Raw genomic sequence first — 22,711 nt, forward strand, 5'->3', positions numbered from 1 at the left:
GTAGTGTACTAGGGGGGAGGGTTGGGAGGGGAGAAAAGTGCAACAATGAATGAATGGAAATCCAAAGTCTCTGTAAATTTTCATTGAAATGAATAATATTTTCTTTTAAAAAAAAGCAAGCCGTATGATTCAAGGGCCTAGAACCACCATTTTGGAGGACATTAAGGTCAAATGGCATAACACAGTCCACAAAGAAAACGTTCTTCATCCTTCTTTGGTGAGGAGAAACTCGGGAGCAATCATCTAAGGAACAAATATTGTCTGTCCCTGTCCAGTATAAAGAATAAGGAAGAAAAGTAAAGATGCACTGAAACAATTTATTCAAAGGACTAACTGACAACACAAACCTCAACTTCCATGACTCTGAGATCAGAACTAAACGTTACTCAACTACCACTGGTGATAACCTCTGAAAAAGGGTCACAGTAGAAGATTCTGGACAGAGCTGGGGAGAAATGTGGAACCAAAAAAAATTTTTAAAGGCCAAGCTTACTCGTACAAAAGAGCTTGGTAGAATCCCAAGGAACTTAAGTCACCCTTCAAGCCTCGAACAAAGCTCAGCCCCATTGTTCAACTTACAAACAATTGTTGTTATTAGGTGCCATCAAGTTGTCTATGACTCAGGGTGATCCTATGAACAACAGGTCAGGTCCGAATCTTGCCCTATTTTGCATCAATGACATGATCTCTATCATGCTCAAGCCCACTGTTAGCAGTCACTGTGTCAACCCACCTTGCTGAGTATCTTCTCTCTTTGTCTGGCTCTCTATCCTTCCCAGGATGGTACCCTTTTATAAGAACTAGTCCTTCCTGAGAACATGCTCAAAGTATGTGAGATGAAGTTTCACCATCCTTGCCTCCAGGAAGTACCTTGTGGCATTTTCTCCACGCCAAATTTGTTTATTCCTTTGGTTGTCCTTGAGATAGTCAAACCTCTTCATCAAAACCACAATTCAAAAGCATCACTTACTCAGTCTTCTTTATTCATTGTCCAAGTTTTAGATGCATACAAAGCCACTGAAAACACTATGGCTTAGGTTAAGTGTACCTTAGTCTTTAAACTGGTATCGTCATGTCATTTTTCAGCACTTTAAAGAGGTCTCTGAAAGCAGATTTTTCCCAATTCAACACATCTATTTCTTTCTTGACTGCTGGTACCATGGCAGTTGAATGTGGATCCAAGTAAAATGAAAAAGTTAAGGATTTCAATTTTTTCTCCATCTTTCATGATGTTGTCCGTTATCCAGTGGTGAGGATTTTTGTTCTCTTGGTGATGGGATGCATGCCGTACTGAAGGCTGTAGTCTTTAATCTTCTCCAACAAGTACTTGCTGTCCTCTTCACTTTCTACAAGTATAGTTGTGCCATATACATAAGCATGTTGTTGATGAGTCTTCCTCCAATCCTGATGCCATATTCTTCTTCCTGAAGCCCAACCTCTCAAATGACCTGTTCAGCAAGCAGACTGAAAAGGTATGGATAAAGGATACAACTTTGACATGCACCTTTCCTGATTTTAAACCATGCAGTTTTTCTTTGTTCTGTCCAATTGCTTCTTGGTCTAGGCATAGGTTTCACATGAGCACAATTAAACATTCTGAGATTCCAATTTTTCTCAATGTTATCTATGATCCATAAAGTCATACGTCTTCACATAGTCAATAAAACACAGGTTTACATCTTTCAGGTATTCTCTGCTTTCAGCCAGATCCATCTGTTCTTGAGGCAAACAATAGATAGGCCTGAACAGCTTTGGAAAATAGCTACTTGGCCAGTTGACTAGAAGAGATCTATACTTGTTCCCATTCTCAAGAAAAGTGATCGAAGAGATGTGTAAATTATTGAACAATATCATTAATACCACATGCAAATAAACACTGAAGACCATCCAAAAACTCCCAGAACAGTACATTGACAGAGAACTTCCATAGAGACCTGCCACAAGTTCAGACAGAGTTTTAGAATAGGCACCAAGGATATCAATGCTGATGAAAGATGGATCCTGGCTGAAAGCAGAGAATACCCAAAGAATGTCTATGTATGTTTTGTTAATTATGAAAAGGCATTTGATTGTGTGGGTCATGGCAAATCATGATTAATATTGAAAAGAATGGGAATCCCAGAATACTTAACTGTGCTCATGTGAAACCTATACCTAGATAGATCAGTCTGTTGTCTGAATGGAGCAAAGGTCTAAAATTAGGGAAGGTGTGCATCAGGGTTATATCCTTTCTCTATATCAAGTCAATCTGTATGCTGCTTAAATAATTTTAGAAGTTGGACTTTATGAGGAATAATGTGGCATTAGAATCAGAGGAAGACTCATCAACAACCTGCATTGTGCAGAAGATACAACCTGGCATGCTGATGAGGACTTGAACCAACTGTTGTAGAAGATCAAAGACCACTGTCTTCAATATGGATTACATCTTAACATCAAGAAAACAAAACTTCTCACCACTGGACTGATAAATAACATCATGATAGATGGTGAAGAGATTGTGATCATCAATTACTTCATCTCACTTAGATCTACAATCAACATACTGGATACAAGCAGTCAGGAGACCAGGAGATGTATGGCATTGGGAAAGACTTCAGTTAGGGACCTCTCCAAATTATTAAGGAGTAATGATGTCATTTTGGAAACTAAGGTGGGCCTGATTCAGGCCATGGTCTTTTCAATCACTTCCTATGTACCTGACAGTTGGACAATGAATAAAGATGACAGAAGAACTGATGCCTTTGAGCTGGGATAGTGGAGAAGAGTACTAAATATCCCATGGACTGCCAAAAGAACAATCAGATATGTCTTAGAGAAGGTACATCCACAGAGCTCCTTGGAAGCAAAGTTCTGTCTCACATACTTTGGGCATGTTGTTAGGAGTGGCTGATTCCTTGGAAAAGGACATCATGTTTGGAAAGGTCAGCGAAAGAAAGACACTCAACCAGGTGAAATGACACAGTAACTACTGCAATGGGCTTGAGTATGTCCAAGATGATGAGAATGGCACAGGATGGGGCAGGGTTCAGATCTCTTATTCATAGGGTTGTTGTTAGTTGTACTCATTTTGACAGCACCTAATAACAACAGAAGATGAACAGTAACACCAGGAAGGCTCACTGTTTTTGAATAATCAACTGTATAAAGCCAAAAGAGCTGTGTTTGCTTAATGATAAAGCCCTGGAAACAGAAAAGAGTAGGCTAGAGGACTGATGGCAGTATGAATTACAGGGAGGAAGTGGGAAAGTGTGATTTCATTGTAGGTATTGTAATTAACATTATAAAACAAAATGTGTATGAATGGTGGAATGAAAAATCGTACAACATGCCTTGAGTAGAGAGGAAGGAAATAAAGGAGTGAATCTCACAAACATCTAGGAAAAGTGTTGCAAAGGCAAAAACCCCGAGGAATGCTTGAAGTCCAATAAGGAAGCTGCTGTGGCTAGAATTTGATGAGTAAAAGGGAGGAGAGTAGTGTTTGCTGGGTGCTGTAGAGTAGATCCCAAGTCACAGTGAACTTCCACGCCTGAATAGAACCAGACTTTAATTTCTACAGGTGCAGATCACCTGTTCTCTTCTCCCACAAAACTTGTTCAGTTAGAACTCTCAAATCTTGGTTAGCTGCCAAGCACTTGCCACTGGATATCCAACCTTCCTTTCCCCTCCATCCTCATTGTCTCTGTCCTCCTTTCTCCATCTAGACTGCATCTGGAGCTGGCCCAGCTTCTCTATTCAGTCCTCCCCGCATACTGTGTCTGTACTAATTTTCCTAAAATAGGTGTCTGCCAAAGTTGTTCAGAGTGAATACAAGGTTTGTCAGCAGAATGTGTTCAGAACTACATTTAATATAAGTAGATATGACAGCTATGTATTACCTATACTGGAAGCATGAGAAGACCTGACAAGAAGATCTCTTAGGAAGTTAATGCTGTGGTCAAGGTGAAGGATCACAAGGAAATAATGGAGAAAAGTACAAGGATATGAAAGACACTGAAAATGGAAAATGCCAGGGTTTGGCAAGTGATTTTTAGTGATCAATTTCTGGAGCAAAGAAACTGAGATAAGAAATTCTGATTTGTTTCATGGTCTCTCAGTTTTAAGATAGTGATAGTTTGTTATACAGTTTATTTCCTCTAGATTTCTTTAGAACACATGTCAAAAAACATTTGCCGTAATTTTGCAGTTTTTTCTTTTATTTTAATAACACTCTCATTTTTAGGAGGTCTCTAGGAAAATGGAAAGAATGTGTACCTGACAGACAGCCTTTGGCCTGCTGCTCTGCCACTCATAGTCTGTATGCACTTTGACAAAGGATTCAATGTGAACCTCATAGTCATTATTCAAAAACAAGGGTAATAATATTAATCTTCTAACGTCACCATTCCCATTCTTCTCAATTTCATTGCAAAGGCATTTGACTGTGTAGATCATAACAAACTGTGGCTGACTCTGAGAAGAATGGGAATCCCAGAACACTTGATCGTTCTAATGCGAAACTTATACTTGGACCAGGAGGTAGTCGTCAGAACAGAGCAAGGGAACACTGCATGGTTCAAAATTGGGAAGGGCGTATGCCAGGGATGCATCCTATCTCCATACCTTTTCAACCTATATGCAGAACAGATTATCCGGGAGCTGGGCTCTATGAGGAGAAATGTGGGGTCAAGATTGGTGGACGATTTATCAATAATCTGCATTATGTGGATGACACAACCCTGCTTGCTGAAACTGAGGAGGACCTGAAGCACCTGCTGCAGAGGGTCAAGGAATGCAGCCTACAATATGAATTGAGGCTCAATGTCAAGAAGACAAAGATTCTCACCACTGGACCAATTGGCAGCATCAGGATGGATGGTGAAGAGATTGAGATTGTACACAGCTTTAGTTTGCTTGGCTCCATAGTCAACAGTCTTGGCACCAGCAGCCAGGAAATTAAAAGGCGCATTGCCATGGGAAAGTTTTCTGTTAGGGACCTCTCCAAAGTGCTGAAGAGCAATGGTATCTCTTTGGAGACTAAGGTGCGTCTGATACAGGCCATGGTCTTCGCAATCACCTGTTATGCATCAGAGAGTTGGACAATGACCAAGGAGGATCGAAGGAGAATTGATGCCTTTGAGCTGTGGTGCTGGAGAAGAGTATTGAGAATACCATGGACTGCTAGGAAAACAAACAGATTTGTCCTGGAAAGGGTTAAACCGGGTGGCTCCTTGGAGGCAAGGATTCTGAGGCTCCATCTAACATACTTTGGACATGTTGTGAGGAGAGACCGGTCCTTAGAGAGGGACATCATGCTTGGGAGGGTGGAAGGACAGCTCAGGAGAGGAAGGCCCTCTATGAGGTGGATTGATTCAGTGACTGGGATAATTGGGATGGGTGTGTCAGAGACAGTGCGATTGGCACAGGACAGAGCAGAGTTTAGGGCTGTGTACATAGGGTCGCTATGAGTCGCAGGCGACTCGACGGCACATAACAACAACAACAATGTCACCATGAGGACTAAATATGCTAGTTAGTTGTTTGGTATGACACTAGAATATACCGTCTTTGTTGTCATTGTTATGCCCTGTAAATGGAACTGACTCATAGCTTCAAAAAATGTTACAGCGAAACTGACTCATAACTGTAACAAAACTGACTCATAGCAGACCTCCAGTGTGTTTTTCAGAGGCAGTAAATCGCACAGGAGGAGAATGACCATCTTTCTCCCGCAAAGCAGCTTGTGGATTCAAACCACGCACATGTGCCTTTGAGTTGGCGTGTACAACTCCTTAATACCAGGTCACTAGAGTTCCCCAAACATACAAAGTATGCAATAAATGAAAGTCTTCTCCTACTCAATGGCCCCTATCTTGTTTTGTTGTTAGGTGAGTTTGAGCACATGATCCGGGTTTGAGATATTTTTCACACCCAGATATTGTTTTCTGATCTTAAATAGGTTCATTATCAGAAACACACTATTGTTGTTGTAGTTATGTGCTATCAAGTTGTGACTATAGTGATCCTATGCTCTGAAGCCTGCCCTATCCTGAGCCAGTCTTACTGACTTAGACACACTTGTCCCCATTAGCCCAGTTACTGTGTCAATCCACCCCATCCAGGGTCTTCCTCTCCTGTACTGTCTTACCACTATGCCAACAGAAAGCATCATAATGGATGAAGAAAGGATTTAAACTGTCAATAAGTTCCTCGTGCTTGGATCTAAAATCAACACACTTGGTATGAGCAGTCAGGAGATCAGGAGACATATTGCTTTGAGCAAGTACATTGTCAGAGACCTCTCCAATATACTGAAAAGCAGTGATGTCTGTTTGAAGACTCGAGTGTACCTGATTCAGGCCATAATCTTTTCAATTACTTGCTATGCTTCTGAGAACTGGAAAATGAATACGGATGACAGAAGAATAGATGCCTTTGAGTTGTGGTGTTGGAGAAGAGTACTGAATATCCCATGGACAGCCAAAAGAACAAACAGATATATCTTTTAGAAAGTGGGGAGCTCTGGTGGCCTAGTGGTAAGGAGCTGCAACTACAATCCCAGAGGTGCACGGTTCAAATCCACCAGATGCTCTGCCGGGGAAGGAGGGACAATCTCCTCCTGTACCAGTCAGATCTGATTTGACGGTACACTCACACAAAAATAATAATAATAATAAAAAAAGAAGATTTTAAAACAAATTAAACAAATTAAAAAAAAAAAGAAAATGCAGCCAGAATGCTCCTTAGAGGGGAAAATGGTGAAGCTTTGTCGCACATATATTGGGCATGTTGCTAGGAGAGACTATTCCTTGGAAAGGGAAAAATGCTTAGAAAAGTAGAAAGTAAGGGAGTTCTGGTGGCCTAATGGCAAGAAGCTGCATTGCAATCTCCAACATGTGCGGTTCACATCCATCAGGTGCTCCAATGGAGAAGAAAGGGCAATCTCCTCCTATGCCAGTCAGATCTGATTTGATGGTACACAACAAGGGGAGAAAAGAGGGGGAGGATGTGAGGAAAGGTGGGGGAAGAAGAAAAGGGAAAAAAAGACAGGTTAGAAAGTTAGCAAAAGAGAGGAAGACCCTCAACCAGGTGAATTGACACAATAACTGAAGTAATGGGCTCAAGTGTGTCAGAGATGATAAGGAAGGCACAGGATAGGGCAGATTCAGGTATATTGTTCATAGGGTCACTCTGAGTCCTACTTAACTCAACAGCATTTATGAGCCCTGGTGGCACGTTAGAATCTATCAGCTACTCCACAGAAGATGGACAGTATCTTCCTGCAACAATTCACAGTCTTAGAAACTGTAAAGTCACTATGCGTTGGAACCCATTTTAATAAAGTGAAGGTTTTATCCTGATTAAAGAACCCGGGTAACACAGTGGTTAAAGTGCTTGCTGCTGCCAAAAGTTCTGCCAGATACCCAAAAGGTTTGCAGTTTGAATTCACAAGCCACTCCCAGGGAAAAAGATGTGGCTATCTTTTTTTTCCATAAAGGCTGGAAGCACCATGGGGCTACAGAGTTGAAACCAACTCAACAGCAAGCATTTGATTTGGTTTTTCAGTGAGTTATACTCATTACTGGCAGATTACTCATTATTTATAAGATTTTATTTATTTGCTCATTGTCTTTCCTTCACTGGACGATAACCTTGAGGGTTTCATTCTCTGTTGTACCAGCCTATTAATAGTTTTTGGGCACGTAAAACAACTCCAGTGAATGAAATACGGTAAAATGGAGTATTAGCTATAAGAAAATGAGTTCTGTGTTTAATCCACAGTGTGTTGCGTTGTGCTAAAAGGCCACGCATCTCTCATGGTTCAAATCCACCAGATAACACAGAGGAAAAAGATGTGCATCGTCCTCCCTTTATAATTTACAGCTTTGGAAACTGATGAAAGGTTGGAATGGACTGGATATAGCAGGGAACTGGAAAAACTGGCAGCACCAGAACTCTAAACAGAAAATTTTAAGAAGTGAAAATAATATTCAATATTTAGTAACCCCCTTATTTTTTTCCAAGCACACCTTTAATAGTACTGTGAGCTAGTTTTGCTTTTACAGAATGTGACTTGGAAAGAAACTTAGTTCTCAGAAAATTGCTGAATGAGTAAGCCAAGCACTGAAAGTGGCAGAACCAGAAAACTGGCCCAAGACTCACTCAGCTACGCTCGTAACCCCACGTAAAGCGTAAGGAGTTTCACGACAACTCAGGCCCACCCTTTTGGCCACATGTCGCGCGTATCTTCCCGTCAAATGCGGGGCCACCTCCTCGCGCTGCTCTACGAACCTAGAACAGCGTCGCCCCGCCTCCGGTCCCCTCTCCTCCCCGCCCCCTCTCAGTTTCGCGTCTCCCAGCCCGACGCGCCCGCTATAATCACGTGATTGCCTCATCCGGGTCCTTTGCGTTCTCTCTCCCTCTCCCAACATGGCGGCCTCAGGTGAGTGAGCGGCCGAGGGCGGCTAAGGACTGAGCTTCTAAACCACCCTACCAATCTGACCCACTGATTACCTGGCGTCGGGAAGAGGGCGACATGGCTTCCCTTAGGATTTTGGGGCTGCGACAGGCTGACTATTTGGGCGATTTATATTGTTGCCTTGGGATGTTTAGGGGGGAGGGGAAGGTGTCCTTCCCCTCCCCCTCGCCGCTTTTCACCCCAGCTGCGTGAGTCTGGAGTGGGGATAAGGGCGGACTCGGGCTTGAGTTGGAGTGAAGAGGAGGCGCATAAAGATCTGCGAGAGGCGGGAGACCTCATAGACGTGATACTCTTTGCTCGCGTGAAGCCGTAGAGGAAGGAAGGAGGCGGTTGGCGCGCGGACAGGCGCACGCTAAACCAGGTCTTCGAGGCGCGAGGCCGTTGCGGACTGTAGTGGGGGCAGGGGAATAAAGGGGGGGGGCAGTTAGAACGCGAGCGCGTGTCAGTGGTGGGGCGGGGGTAAGGCAATGTTGCGCTTGCGCGTTTGGAGAGAAGAAGGTGGTGGAGACGGGCGCGCCTCAAAAGCACATGCGAGTGCTCCAGTGGAAAGGCTTTATCCTGCTCTGTTACCACTTTTTATACGCTTTCATTTCTGGTTTTGGGGGGGTTGTGTTGCTAAGGTCTTTGTATTCTGAAAGGTACATATGTTAGCATAGAGGTTGAATTTACTAAAGTGGGGGTGGGGAATCCAACGTCGTGCACCCACGTGTTGCAGAGGATGCAAAGCTGAGGACCTGGATTCTCCTCCAGGCTTTTCCCGCCCCCCCCCCGTCTCCCCCCATCACTCAAATGTTTACTGGTTGAAAACAGTTGTACCACGCACCGTTGTAGGCTTCGGAGCTAGTGGTAAACAAGAACAGCTTGTTCTTTAATGGGCCTTTCATTACCGTTGAGGTTTGATAAATTCAGTGGTAGATTTCGGAGTGGGGGAGTTTTGTGGACGTTTGTTTTGTTGGCTTTTTAAAAAACTATACATTTATTAGGGATGTAATTATTAAGGGTATTAAAATTAGTAGATTACTAATTAGTACTCGAGTTGGTTGTTTTGTTTTGGAAGGAATTCTCTCTACTTGGAAAATCTTTAATTTCTAGTGGATTTAGTTCACCTTGGCATCACCCTGTATCCTAAACATTCATTGAACTATCTCTGGGCACTTATCACCGGAGATTGACCTTTTACTGATAAGGGTGACAGAAAAAGAATTGATGCCTTTGAGGTGTATTGAAAAAGAGCACTGAACATCCCATGGACGGCCAAGAAAATGAATAAATATATCTTGGATAGGGTGCAACTGGAGTGCTCTTTGGAGGCATACTTTGGACATATTGCTAGGAGGTGCTATTCCTTGGAGAGGGACATGATGTTGGGAAGGGTGGAGGGTCGGCGAAGGAAAGACCCTCAACCAGGTGAATTCACAAGGTGACTGCTGCAGTGGGCTCTTGTGTGTCAGGAAGTTTGAGGGTGGCGCAGGACAGGACTGAGTTCAGCTCTTTTGTTCATAGGGTATGAAATGTGCTCGACTCGATGGCACCTAACAACATTAGCCTACAAGAGGTGGCTAAGGGTTACGTTTATACTTAGAATATATTGAAGTGTTCTTGAACATACTACCTTTTGTGTGTGGTTTGCACAGTAGTGTAGACAACTGAAACGACACTTAAGTGTATGATGTCTTCAGTGGATCATCATCGATATACATAGATGTTAGTATCTGTCAGCAGAGGAGAATGATTTATTCAAGGTCATACTGCTTGCAGGTGATGAGAAAGGCAGAAATCTGTGAGATTCCGAACTCATTTCCATTATTTACTTGGAATACTAGAGTTGATTTCCTTGTTTGCTGTGCTGCCCTAAGACGTCATCTGAATTTTACAACACTGTACTAAATTTCTAAGTTTATTATGAATTTCTCATTGAGTCAAGTCAATGGGTTGACTTGGATTTGTCATCATAACAGTTTTAGGCCTAATTCTCACTTTTCCCACAACTTTTGTGGAAATTACTTAATCTGTGTCTTTCATTTTACACATAAAGTTAAATGAAAACCCTTTTTCTTACTGATGTCCCTTCCTTTTGCTTATATACTCTACCCCCTTGCCAACTCTCACCTCTTTAACTCAAATTTCTCTCCTCCTCTTAATCTTTGTACATTCATTGACTATTGGATGACCAACATTCCCACAATCTGTTTCCTGTGCCCAATGTTTTGATGCAAATAGATCTTCTGTTTTTTCAGTAATGTGTGATACAACTTTATGGGGTCTTTTGAGAAAGAAAAGTCTTTGCAGCAATACCACTTTCCAGTGTGACCCGTTGGTGACCTTCAAGAACTAAAAATATCTCAGTCCTTACTGTTGAATGTCATCTCTTGAATTTCTAGGAAACCTGATAACATTGAACCAGGAAATTTTAATTCCTTGGTTGACTTCCTAAGAATATACCTGAAATGGAAGTTTAGAGGTTTTTTATTATTACTATGACTATTTTAATACATTTGATATGGGCACATTTCTTTTGTTTCCCTTTCATTGTTAAAGGAAAATGAATGTAATTTGTATGCTCTTACCTTTAGAGAATCAAATATATTTGATAATAGGTTAACACTTTAAAATGCTTTCAATATTGGGAGGGTATATTCACATATAAACCTTCATTTGCATGACACTTCAAACTTTAATAGTTCTTTTCTGGCTAAACAGAAGTTCTTTATATATGCATCATCAGTTATTCAAGCAGATAGTTTCTTAGATTGCCTTTGTGTGCTGTTTATGTATTATTTTCAAATCCCATTCCCTGCCACATACTCTGAAACTATCCAAACTCAGGTCAAGCCTAAAACTTCTTAAGAAAACTAAAAAGTGAATGCAGGTTAAAGAAAAAAATTTTTGTGCCTGAGTTATACCACTGAAAATTAAGAATACCCTACTAATCATTAGTTTCCATTTAATGTTCATATTGCTGTGTAGTGGGTTGTCCCATTGCAGTTCAAATCCACCAGCTGCTACTCTAGGTGGGTTGTCCCATTGCAGTTCAAATCCACCAGCTGCTACTCTGGGAAAAGATGTGCCTATTCCCAGACTCAGTGGAGGGGCGCCATGAGCCAGCATTTACTCCATGACAGTGGTTTGGGGTGTTTTTTGTGGTTTTTGGTTGGTGGTTTGTTGTGTTTTTTTTTTTTGTTTTTTGTTTAGGTTTTACGCTTTTATGAACAGACCCCATTAATTCAGTTTCTTGGGCTTGTCATAGATTTTGCTATTGTGCAGTAAGTAGCAGGATAGACTTAAGGTGTTCATTTTGTTTTATTAGATAAACAGTCACTTGAAGTCTCTGGAGGGGTAAATAAAGAAAAGCAGTGTGGCATTTTCTTCACATTGTCAGACTGAAACCTTCATGGTTGAATTCTAAACAATACTATAACTGTAGATACAAGTGCGTAGACAGCATTTATACAAAAGTTAAATCATTGGCTAGTTTTTAAATTCTAGAGAATTTGTTAAGGTTTCGGGGGGAGGAGTGTTTGCTTTTAAATTGCAATAATTCACAGTTCTATAAATCGTGCTGTTTAGTGTGTGTTCTTATTCAAGAAGATTTGTTACCATCGTCCCAATATCCATAATGTTTTCATCACACTAAATAGATGTGTCATTCCTGGAAGCAGTCACTTCTTATTTCCCCCTACCTGTGCAGCAACTAATGTTCTGTCTGGACATTTGTGACTGGCTACTCATTAGTATACTATCTCAAGGACCATTTTCTTGTAAAATATGTCAGTACTTTTTATTGCAAAATAATATTCCATTGCATGGGTATACAATAGTGTTTTTATATGTTTATCATTTGATACTTGGATTATTCTCCTTACCCTTTGTGTCTTCCATGAGTAACACTGCTATAAACATTATCTTGGGGAGCTCTGGTGGCCTAGTTCAAAGTCATGCATTTTGGGATTGCAGCGCAGCTCCTTGCCACTAGGCCACCAGAGCAGGAGTGGCAGAGTCATGCATTTTGAACCCAACAGCTGCTCCACAGGAAAAAGTGAGTAAGTAGTTTCTTCTAGTGCAATTTTTTGCTTCTGAAAACCCACTAGAGGGTCAGCTATGAGTTGGTTCCAACTAGATTACATATAACAATCATTTCTTTACTAGTTTTTGTGGTTTTTTTTTTACTTAGCTTATGATTAGTGAAACACTCAAAAAGATTGATAACCTCATAAAATAAGTAGAACTTAATTTGAGGAGTCTAAAATTAAGAAACCTCATCAAATTGTTAAGTGCCAGGTGAATTTCCCTTCCCAAACAAGGGATATTGGTTTAAGAAAAATACAAATAAGGCTGCATTTTCTAACAAATAACACTTTATTTTTTTTTTTTCTAGTACTTTATGATGTCCTGTTTAGTGAAAATGGACTAGCGGCCAGTTATAGATTGACAACCCCCAAGAGTTTTCGGTTAGTGCTTTTATTATTAATATAATAGTAAGTACCTCACTCATTGCCATCAACTTGGAACTGACTCAGAGCAGACTGTCCAGTGGGTTTTCAGAGTCTGTAAATTGCCCAGGAGGAAATTGTCCATCTTTTTCCAGTGCTGGTGAATTCAAACCACCAGAGATGCCACCTTTAGGTTAGTTGTACAACTCCCTATGGACTATTCCACTAGAGGGCTCCTGTTACATACAGAGAGTAATAACAGGATATCATCCCAAGGAGAAAAATTAAGGAAGCATATTTTATATATGCTGTATGGATTACATTTTAACATCAAGAAAACAGTTCTTACTACAGAACCGATAGGCAACATCATGATAGATGGAGAAAAAAAAAATAGAAATTGATGATGATTTTTCTCTTAGATCCACAGCCAACAGTCTTGGTACCATCAATCAGAAAATCAAAAGCCATTGGGTTGGGAAAGTCTGCCATCCTAGAACTTCTCCAGAGTACTGGAGAGCATGGACGTCACTTTAAAGACTAAGGTGAACCTGATCCAAGCCATGGTCTTTTCACTTACTTGCTATGAATCTGGTAGTTGGACAGTGAATGAAGAGAACAGAATTTATGCCTTTGAGTTGTGATGAAGAGGGGCACTAAATACCACATGTACTGCCAAGAGAAAGAACAACTAGGTCTTTTTTTTTTTCTTCTATATTTTATTAATTTTCATAAACATTTACAGAGATTTTGGGTTTCCATTCATTCATTGTTGCACTATTCTCTCTACCCTCCTCCCAGTTTGTTCTTGTCCAAATGCCACAGTGCTTGTCAAAGCCAGTTCTGATTAAGCTTCTTTGTCAGTGTATCCTTTGCCATTCCCTATCACTCCTCCCTGAGAGAGACTTCACCCTGAGTCATAAGGAAAAGGGGATGGCGTATTCTCTTAGCTACTTCCTGCTGAAAAGGGACACTGTGGGTTTCAGGCTGAAGATCTTCTCTCACTACTCTAAAGGGCCCCTTTGGCAGTAGGAAACACATAGACTATTATGGAGATTGATTTTGGAATTTAGATGCACTCTTATTGATTGGGCTTGGCCGTACATGTTCATATCCTTGAAGATGTATCATGGGGGTGTTGCAACCTAGAAGACACAAATTTGACTAACAAACAACTAGGTCTTTAGAGATAGTGCATCCAGGATGTTCTTAGAGGGAAGGATGGTTAAAACTTCATCTCACATATTTTGGGCATGTTATTAGGACGGGCCAGTCCTTAGAGAAGGACATCAGACTCAAAATACGAGGGGAAGATTCAACGAGATGGATTCACTGACTTGTAACAGTGGTCTTCTGGTAGGGCAGAGACGATGAACGTAGCACAGGAAGGGGCAGAGGCAGTGATATTCATAGGGTCACTATGAGTTGATACTTAAGGCACATACAGCCTTACAATGGGGGGGGGGAGATCAAGTTTTTACTGTTTGTTACCATCACTTTTCTGCTAGTGCACTTTATGTATGTATTTCTGTTTTGTTACTTATTGAAGTCAGAAACAACATTTAGAACAGTGGTTCTCACCTAGAGGCAACTTTGCCCACTCACCTCCACTGAGCATGGTGCAGTTGGGTTGCTAACTGAAAGGTCCGCAGTTGGAATCTACCAGCCCCTCCTCAGGATAAGGATTGGCTGATTCCTCCTTCAGAAGCTTATAAGTGTGGATGAAGTCCATGTCCGTGAGCGTTGTTTAAAACCATTCTTATTATCAAAAAGAGAGGCATGGTAAGCAGCTAGAGATGCTGCTGTTAGATGCCATCCTGTCACCTACGACCTTAGGAAAAACAGATCTGAACCCTGTCCTACTCTGCACCAGCACATTGTTAATAGTCACTGAGTTAGGCCATCTTGATGAGGGTCTTTCTCTTTCTCGACCCTTTACACCAGAATGGTATCTCTCCAAGGACTGATTCCTCCTGAAAATAAACCCAAAATGGAAGTATCCCGACGTTTCACCATCTTTGGCTCTAAGGAGCACCCGGGTTTCCTTCAAAGCATACTTGCTTACTCTTTTGGCAGTCTATCGATGTTAGCTACTCTTTTCTAGCACTAAAATTCAAAGGCATCGATACTTCTGTCCTTATTTCATTGTCCTGACTTTCAGATGCTTAGGAAGCAATTGAAAAGACTGGTTTGAGTCAGGTGCTCCTTGGTCTTTAAATTAATATCCTTGCTATTTAGCATTTTGGAGAGGTCCTTGGGAGCAGATTTGTTCTTGTGACTTGTCTTCTGATTTCTTTACTACTGTTTACCATGGGTGTTGATAGTGTATATAAGTAAAACAGTCATTTTCAATCCATTTCAGTCTTTTCTCTATCATGAATAGATGTTTATTGGTCCAGTGCTGAGGATTTTTTTTTTCATGTTAAGAGGTAGTCTAACACTGTAATCTTGTGCAGCAAGCAAGCACCTCAAGCCTTCTCAGCAAGGAAGGTTGTGTCATCTGCATAACAGATTGTTGATAATCCTCCAGTGTTAATGCTATGCTCTTCATATACTCCAGCTTCTTGAAAGATTTTCCCAGCATACAGATATAATGGGTATGGGGAAAGGTTACAACCCTTGCGCACACTTTTCCTAGTTTTAAAACAGACAAGTGTTAACTTGTTCTGTTCAAACAGCTGCTTCTTGGTCTATGCATAGGTTTTGTATGCTGATAATTTGGCGGTGGATCACAATTTTATCACAATCAAATTTATGTCTAAATCTGAGGAGACTGGGAATCCCAAAACACTTAATTGTGTTCATGCAAAACGTATACTTAAACCAGGAAGCAGTAGTTGAAAAAATAGGGAAGCACTGCATGGTTCAGGATCAGGAAGGCTGTGCCTCAGGGATGCATGCCTTTTCAGTGTATATGGGGAACAGATTATTTGAGAGGCTGAACTTTATGAGGAGGAATGTGGCATCAGGATTGGAGGAAGGCTCATCAACAACCTGCGTTATGCAGATGACAAAACCTTTGCTTGCTGAAACTGAGGAGGACATGAGATACTTGCTGCAGAAAGTCAAGGACTGTAGTGTTCGGTATGGCTTGAAGCTCAACATCAAGAAAACAAAGATGATCATCACTGGCCCAATTGGCAGCTTCATGATAGATGGTTTAGCTTGCTTGGTTTCACAATCAACACTCTTGGCATCAGCAGTCAGGAAATCAGATGAATTGCACTGGGAAAGTCTGCTGTCAAGGACCTCTCTAACATATTGAAGGGCAATGATGTCAGTCTGGAGATTAAAGTGCCCCTGATCCAGGCCATGGTCTCCGCAATTACTTGCTTTGTGTAAGAGAGCTAAACAGTGACTAAGGATGATGGGGGGGAAAATTGATGCCTTTGTGTTGTACTGGAGAGAATGCCAGGAGAACAAAACAGTTCAGAACCTGCTTGTAAGTGACCCTCCGGCAGATTTTCACAGGAGGAGATTATTCCTTTCTCCAGAGCAGTTGGTGGATTAGAATAACCTGTTTTTTTGGATTGGTAGCATGCATCTCCTTACCCACTTGGCTGCCAGAGTTCCCCTTTTGTAATATATACATTGTAACTCAGTCAGTTTATGTATTAAGAGAGTCTCAAAATGTAAAGAGGTTTTTGAAAAGGGAATGTTTTTGTTTTTCTTAGTGTGAATCTGGCCTTAAACAATAGAACATATTTTGTCTTTTTGAGGGTGGTTCATGTGTTGACTTTTTAACCAGTTATATATGTTTTGGGACTTGGTGGTTTGGGTTGGGGGGGGCGGTTTATTATTACTTGTTGGCCTGGTTCCAGCAATGTACCCAATGGATTGAAAAGCTTGAAGCATTAAACAAGTATTTATTTACAAAACAGAAAGGAACACTGTTGAAATCCTAAACTAGCTTATTGGAGGGGCAAAGGGCATGACAGATTTAGATAACTACATCCATTGTTGGTGGTTTTGGTTTGGTTTTTTTAGTGTTTCTGTTTTGGGATTTTTTGTTTGGGGGGGTTTTTTGGTTTTGGTTGTTGGGTTTTTTTGTTTTTTGTGTGTGTGGTTTTTGTTTTTTTTTTTTTTTTCAGTTACTGGATTAAAGTACAGTGGGTCAGGTATTGGCACCCACTTTGATTTTATTGATTTTATTTTTTAAGGGCCAGTTTCTTTCCGTCTGCTCCTTACATTGTGCCTGAGTCCATATTACTGCTAGATTTTAAAGAAACGTAAGTTATCTTGTGACATTTTATTCTATCTTAGCTGGAGGAAATTTATCATAGACCCAGACCTCTGCATAGTTGTTTTCTTTAAAAGCTGTGGAATAGACTTCATATGATCTGGTAGATCTCACTTTTGGAGAATTAATGTTAAGTCAAACAAAACTTGGAAACTATATTTGTATCCATCCTTTCTTTTCATTCCATTATTACACCAAGTTCATCTGGATTGCATGTTAACATGTTACTTCTGATTATTTTGTCCAGAAAAATAGGTATATATTTCATTCTTGACAAATATATCATCTTTGTTACCTGAAAGTTGAATTTTAAGAGAAAGACAGATACCTTCCTATTCTTTTGCATAAAGAGCAATCTTCAGCTAATCAGTTGATGCATCAAATTACCATAGCCCTCTTAGATTGAAAATTAGTTGAGAATCAGGCTAGAAGCGGAATCATCATGATACTAAAACCATGATACTGATTTTTATTTTAAGGAAATTGCTTCGTTTTCTATTGAAATAATTCAGTGGCTTGTGTCAGGGGCCAGTTATAGAACTTAAGTTAGTTACTAATGCCCTTTTAGATTAGCAACTGATTGGTTTCAAATGTACTTCCTCAAAGTTTACCTTGCTTAGGATAAGCCTGCCATAGAGCTGATAACAAACAAGGTAGACCCCTGAACTGTGATGCAGAAAGCTTGGTTTTAATTCTAGCTTTGCCATTTGATATGTTTGTAACTTTAGGATAGTCATTTGATCTCGCTGAGACTTTGTTTCCTTCTGTAAGTTGATAGTGGTGATTCTTATTTCACATGCTTATTTTACAAGTAGCCTATCAAGCAGTCCTTAAAAAGTGTTATTTATATTATCCCTTTTTTTTTTTTTTTAAATTATCTATGTCCCAGGAATAACAAATGTAACTAAACTGGTCTTAAACAAAAAGTCATTTAAACATATGGGTGAATATGGTAGGAAATAAAGATTGCCCTCTCCCCACTTTACTCACCAGAGAAGACTGGGCATCCTTCTAGACATTTTTTCCATTTATAAACAGTGTATGTTTAAACAAAGGGAGCTTGCACAGTATATATCCTGAAGGCTATTTTTCATTTATTGTTGCGTTCTTTGCCATTACATTATATTTTTTCATTTTTCTGTATGTAAGTATGCAATGATCTGATCACTTACCAGCTTATCTTTTTCTCCTTAACAGTATTACATTGTATGATTCTATAAATATCTGAATATTAGTGAATATCTTTTCTTGTCTTTTTAAAACAGCAAAAAAGAAGAATAAGAAGGGGAAGACTATCTCCCTAACAGACTTCCTGGCCGAAGATGGGGGAACTGGTGGAGGAAGCACCTATGTCTCCAAACCTGTCAGCTGGGCTGATGAAACAGATGACCTAGAAGGAGATGGTAAGTTTTGTTTTCTTTTCCATTGTGCTTGGGATTTTCCTTATTTTCTAGAGAGCATCTACTCATAATAATTGTTAAAATACTTCTCTTTTACTATCCTTTAAAGTCATAAATTATTTATAATTTTTCAGTCAATAAGTTTATTATCAAATTCATATTTGTTATTAAATAAGACTTTAGGCAACCCTTGTTTTTCCAAGTCTTCAAAAGTTTTACTAAATTAAAAAGGAATTTACTCATTTTGTAGACTCTAGAATTTGTACACAGTTTATATTACATGTTTTCTAGAATCTTTTTTTTAAAAAAAAAATTATTTATTTATTTATTTGCTTTTACATTACTAGGCTCTGATAGGGCCTGAAGTGATTCAAGAGAGCTTAGTACTAACTTTTCTCAAGTCATTAGCCTTTTAGCTCTTATTTGTCTAGCTTATCTTTTTAAAAATTTCTTCTCAGTTTAAAAGTCTTCTATGGCCTCCTATAAAATGAGATTGCATTGTAACCTTTACGTGGCATGTTCTCAGAGTCACGGAATAATCAGGACTGTTTATGTGAATTCAAAGTATCACCGAAAATAACAAAACCTCATTGCTATCAAGTTGAAACCAACTCAGAGCTGACCTGTAGTGGGCTTTCAGAGACTGAAAATCACACAGGAGGAAATTTCCTATCTTTCTCCCAAGGAATGGCTGGTGGATTCAAAACTCAGGTGCCACCAGAGCCCCAGTAAAGACAGTTTGAAGAAATTGATAAATAAGTGATCGAATATAGAAGGGTCATAGAGGTGTCATCTGAATGGGCTGTGTGTCTTCAGAGAAAAGACAAACAACTGGAAATATTCTTAACTACTGTGCAGTGTAACACAAACATTACTAGTCATTTTTGTACTAAAAGCTTTTATTGCATACTGGAACAAATAGTTAGGTGTTTTTAAATTTTTTTTTTCTTTTTTTTTTCATTGTTGCACATTTTCTTCTTCCCTTCCTTGGCCCAAGTGCACCCCTTGTTCCAGATTGTTACAGTGCACATAATGCCTAAATCTGTATTCCTTTCATACAATTCTTCCCCTCATCTGAACTAATGAAATGTTCATTATTTGTTCACTCTTCTCATTCTCTACCCAACCCCCCATGTCTGTCCTAGTTTATAACAGCAGAGTTATGCAGTTATTTGTCCTTTTGTAACAGATATTTTACAAGTTCATGGTTTTTCAATTCTGCCTAATATTCATTGTGAATATACCATAGTTTTTCTGTCCATTCATTTATTGATGGACATTTGGGTTGTTTCCATCTCTTGCTCTTGTGAAGCAGCAGTAAACATGTTGTGCATAAGAACAGTTTTTCCTTTGTGGTCTATTTTTATAATTAAATGATTTCCTGTAACCTGGTTTCTTTACTGTAGAGTGGGCAGCAATCTCACAAGATGATAACTTGGCTGCTAACATGAGTTTTCTTGTTCTGTGGTACTAGTACAGGAAGCCTCTCATGTCTTTGGTCTACTGTTTTTAAATCATAGTTTCAACCACCTGGCACAGTAATGATGACGATGTGTATCGGGCACCTCCAATTGACCGTTCTATCCTGCCCACTGCTCCACGGGCTGCTCGGGAACCCAATATTGACCGGAGCCGTCTTCCCAAATCACCACCCTACACCGCTTTTCTAGGAAATCTACCCTATGATGTGACAGAAGATTCCATTAAAGAATTCTTTAGAGGATTAAATGTAAGTATAAAAGTGTTGTAACGTGTTTGTAGTGACTGCCTTTGAATTGCTATGTTTAAAAAAGATTCTGGAGTCATGACTAAATTTGGAAGGCATGTTCCAGTTGATTAATAATTTGCATTTAGAGCCTTTAAGAATGTTCTTACACCAGTTGGATAGAAGAAGACTCGGTGGATTGAGAAAGTGACTGCAGCAGTGTGTCAAGCCCATTGATATTGTCAGATTGGTACAGGATAGGAGAGAGTTTAGATCTGTTGTTCATAGGGTCATTATGAGTTGTACAGCTCTACAACAGCTAGCTAACAGCATCACCTATATGTCTTGGGGTGCAGGGATGATCTTTGGAATTATTCCCCTTCTCATTAAAACAAATGGTGAGAATATTGACATCACTAGGACCGACAGGTGTTTGTGTGGCTTCCTTAAACTAAAGTTATTTTCTTGAAAGAAAAAAAATGGTGAGAATAACTTGGTTAAATGTAAAAGATGGGAAAGGGACTTTTCTCTAAATTAGCAGTTTTATTACTAACATTCAAGCTACTTGAGTTACTTGATTCTTTATAGGAATGTATTTCACAAACTACAAATATGTAGTTTGTATTAACAGAAGGGTTTAATCAAGGCTTTTGTGTTCTGTGACCTTAGTTGCACATAGTAATTGTAAGCTTACTTTCAGAAAGCTTAAGACTGTCTCTTTGTAAACTATGACCTATAAGATTCTAGAAAGATATTAAAGAAGTGAGTGCTCAGAAGTTCTTTGGCCTAACTTTTCCTAAAAAGTACTGAGGAGATCAGAAAAGAGAAGAGTGAGTAACAGACTGTAGGGACTTTAAACGTACCTTTTACAGTATGCTTCCTCTTTACTGTTACTGTGCATTTTGATTTTCTTCTTCTTTTTATTTTATTTTATTTTATTATTTTTGTGTGCGTGTACCGTCAAATCAGATCTGACTGGTACAGGAGGAGATTACCCCTCCTTCCCCGGCAGAGTATCTGGTGGATTCGAACCGTGTGCCTCTGGGATTGTAGTTGCAGCTTCTTGCCACTAGGCCACCAGAGCTCCCTCATTTTGATTTTCTATAGACTATTCTCTGTGGGCGTTCTAAATCAGGCTTTGCTTCAACACAGCTGTTGTTGTTTGTTGTTGCTGTTGGCATACTGTTGAGTCAGAATTCATAGCCGACCATCCAGCAGGTTTTCAGAGGCAGTTAATCACACAGGAGATTGTCCATTCTTTATCCTTTACATCAGCTGATGGATTTGAACCACATGCCTTTGGGATGGATTACAGGACAGCTTCTTAAACACTAGGCCATCAAAGATCCTTATTGACAATATATAAGTATTAAGCACTTGCTACAAGTGAAAGATTAGTGACTTAAACCCACTCGGAATGTGTCACTACAAAACAGGTTGTTTGTTCCCATTAAAATTACAGCCTAGACTAAAGCTGAACTAACCTATAGGTTAGTTCCACATCACGTGGAGTCAAAGTAGAAAACCAGTAGTAATATTGTTAGTATATAAATTCTCTCAAAAATAAACTATTCAAAGAATATTTGGCAGAAAGGACTTTTGTGTGATGAGAATTTAAAAATGCATATTAAAAGTATAAATGCATTAAGTAAGTACAAAACCAATGGAATATGCAGTTACTCTTGATTGCAAGTAGTGGTTGTTATGTGCCATTGAGTCGCCAGCAACTCATAGTGACCCTATGTACAACAGCTCTGAAGCCCACCCTATCGTGAGCCAGTCTCACTGACTCAGACACACCTACCCCAGTTGCCACAGTTAATGTTCCAGTCCATTTCATCTAGGGTCTTCCTCTCCTGCACTGTCCCTCCACCCTTCCAAGCATGATATCCTTCTCCAAGGTTGGGCCCTTCCTGGCCATGTGCTCAAAATACGTGAGATGGAGCTTCAAAATCCTCCAAGGAGAAGTTTGTTTTCACCCTCTCCAAGACAGACTTAACATTTTCTTGGCGGTTCATGATACGTTCTAGACTCTTCTCCCGCTCCTCAACTCAACGGCATCGATTCTTCTGTCATCCTTAATCATTGTCCAGCTTTCTAATGCATAACAACTAATTGTGAAGACTATGCTCTGGATCAGCTGCACTTACATTTTCCCAGTGGAGTTTGTCTTGATTTCCTGACTGCCAGTGCCAAGGGTGTTCATTGTGGCCCTGCACAAGATCTAACTGTTAGCAGTCTTAATCTCTCCTCCATCTGTCCTGTTGCTGCCAGTTGGCCCAGTAGTGAAAATCTTTGTTTTCTTGATGTTGAACTTCAATCCATATTGTTGTTGTTGTTATGTGCTGTCGAGTCGTTTGCGACTCATAGCGACCCTATGCACAACAGCCATAAACCCTGCTCTGTCCTGCGCCAACTGCACTGCCTGTGACACACCCATCCTGATTACCCCAGTCACTGAATCAATCCATCTCATAG

The 22,711-nt window shown here is 40.0% G+C and overlaps 1 protein-coding gene across 3 annotated transcripts in view; it reads left to right on the plus strand.

Moving 5' to 3' along the window:
- Window positions 1-8,389: 8,389 nt before the first annotated feature.
- Window positions 8,390-22,711, plus strand: part of EIF4B (eukaryotic translation initiation factor 4B) — a 39,876-nt gene continuing 25,554 nt past the window's right edge. For all 3 annotated transcript variants that reach the window (XM_006883879.1, XM_006883878.1, XM_006883877.1), the window contains exons 1-3: window positions 8,390-8,422; window positions 18,394-18,531; window positions 20,049-20,257. In XM_006883879.1, coding sequence (XP_006883941.1) covers window positions 8,410-8,422; window positions 18,394-18,531; window positions 20,049-20,257 — 360 coding nt within the window. In that variant the 5' untranslated portion in view covers window positions 8,390-8,409. The remainder of the gene's footprint in view (window positions 8,423-18,393; window positions 18,532-20,048; window positions 20,258-22,711) is intronic.

Source organism: Elephantulus edwardii, unplaced genomic scaffold (assembly GCF_000299155.1).
Source record: "Elephantulus edwardii isolate Elephantulus edwardi_28Jun2011 unplaced genomic scaffold, EleEdw1.0 scaffold00030, whole genome shotgun sequence".
Taxonomy (NCBI): Eukaryota; Metazoa; Chordata; class Mammalia; order Macroscelidea; family Macroscelididae; genus Elephantulus; species Elephantulus edwardii.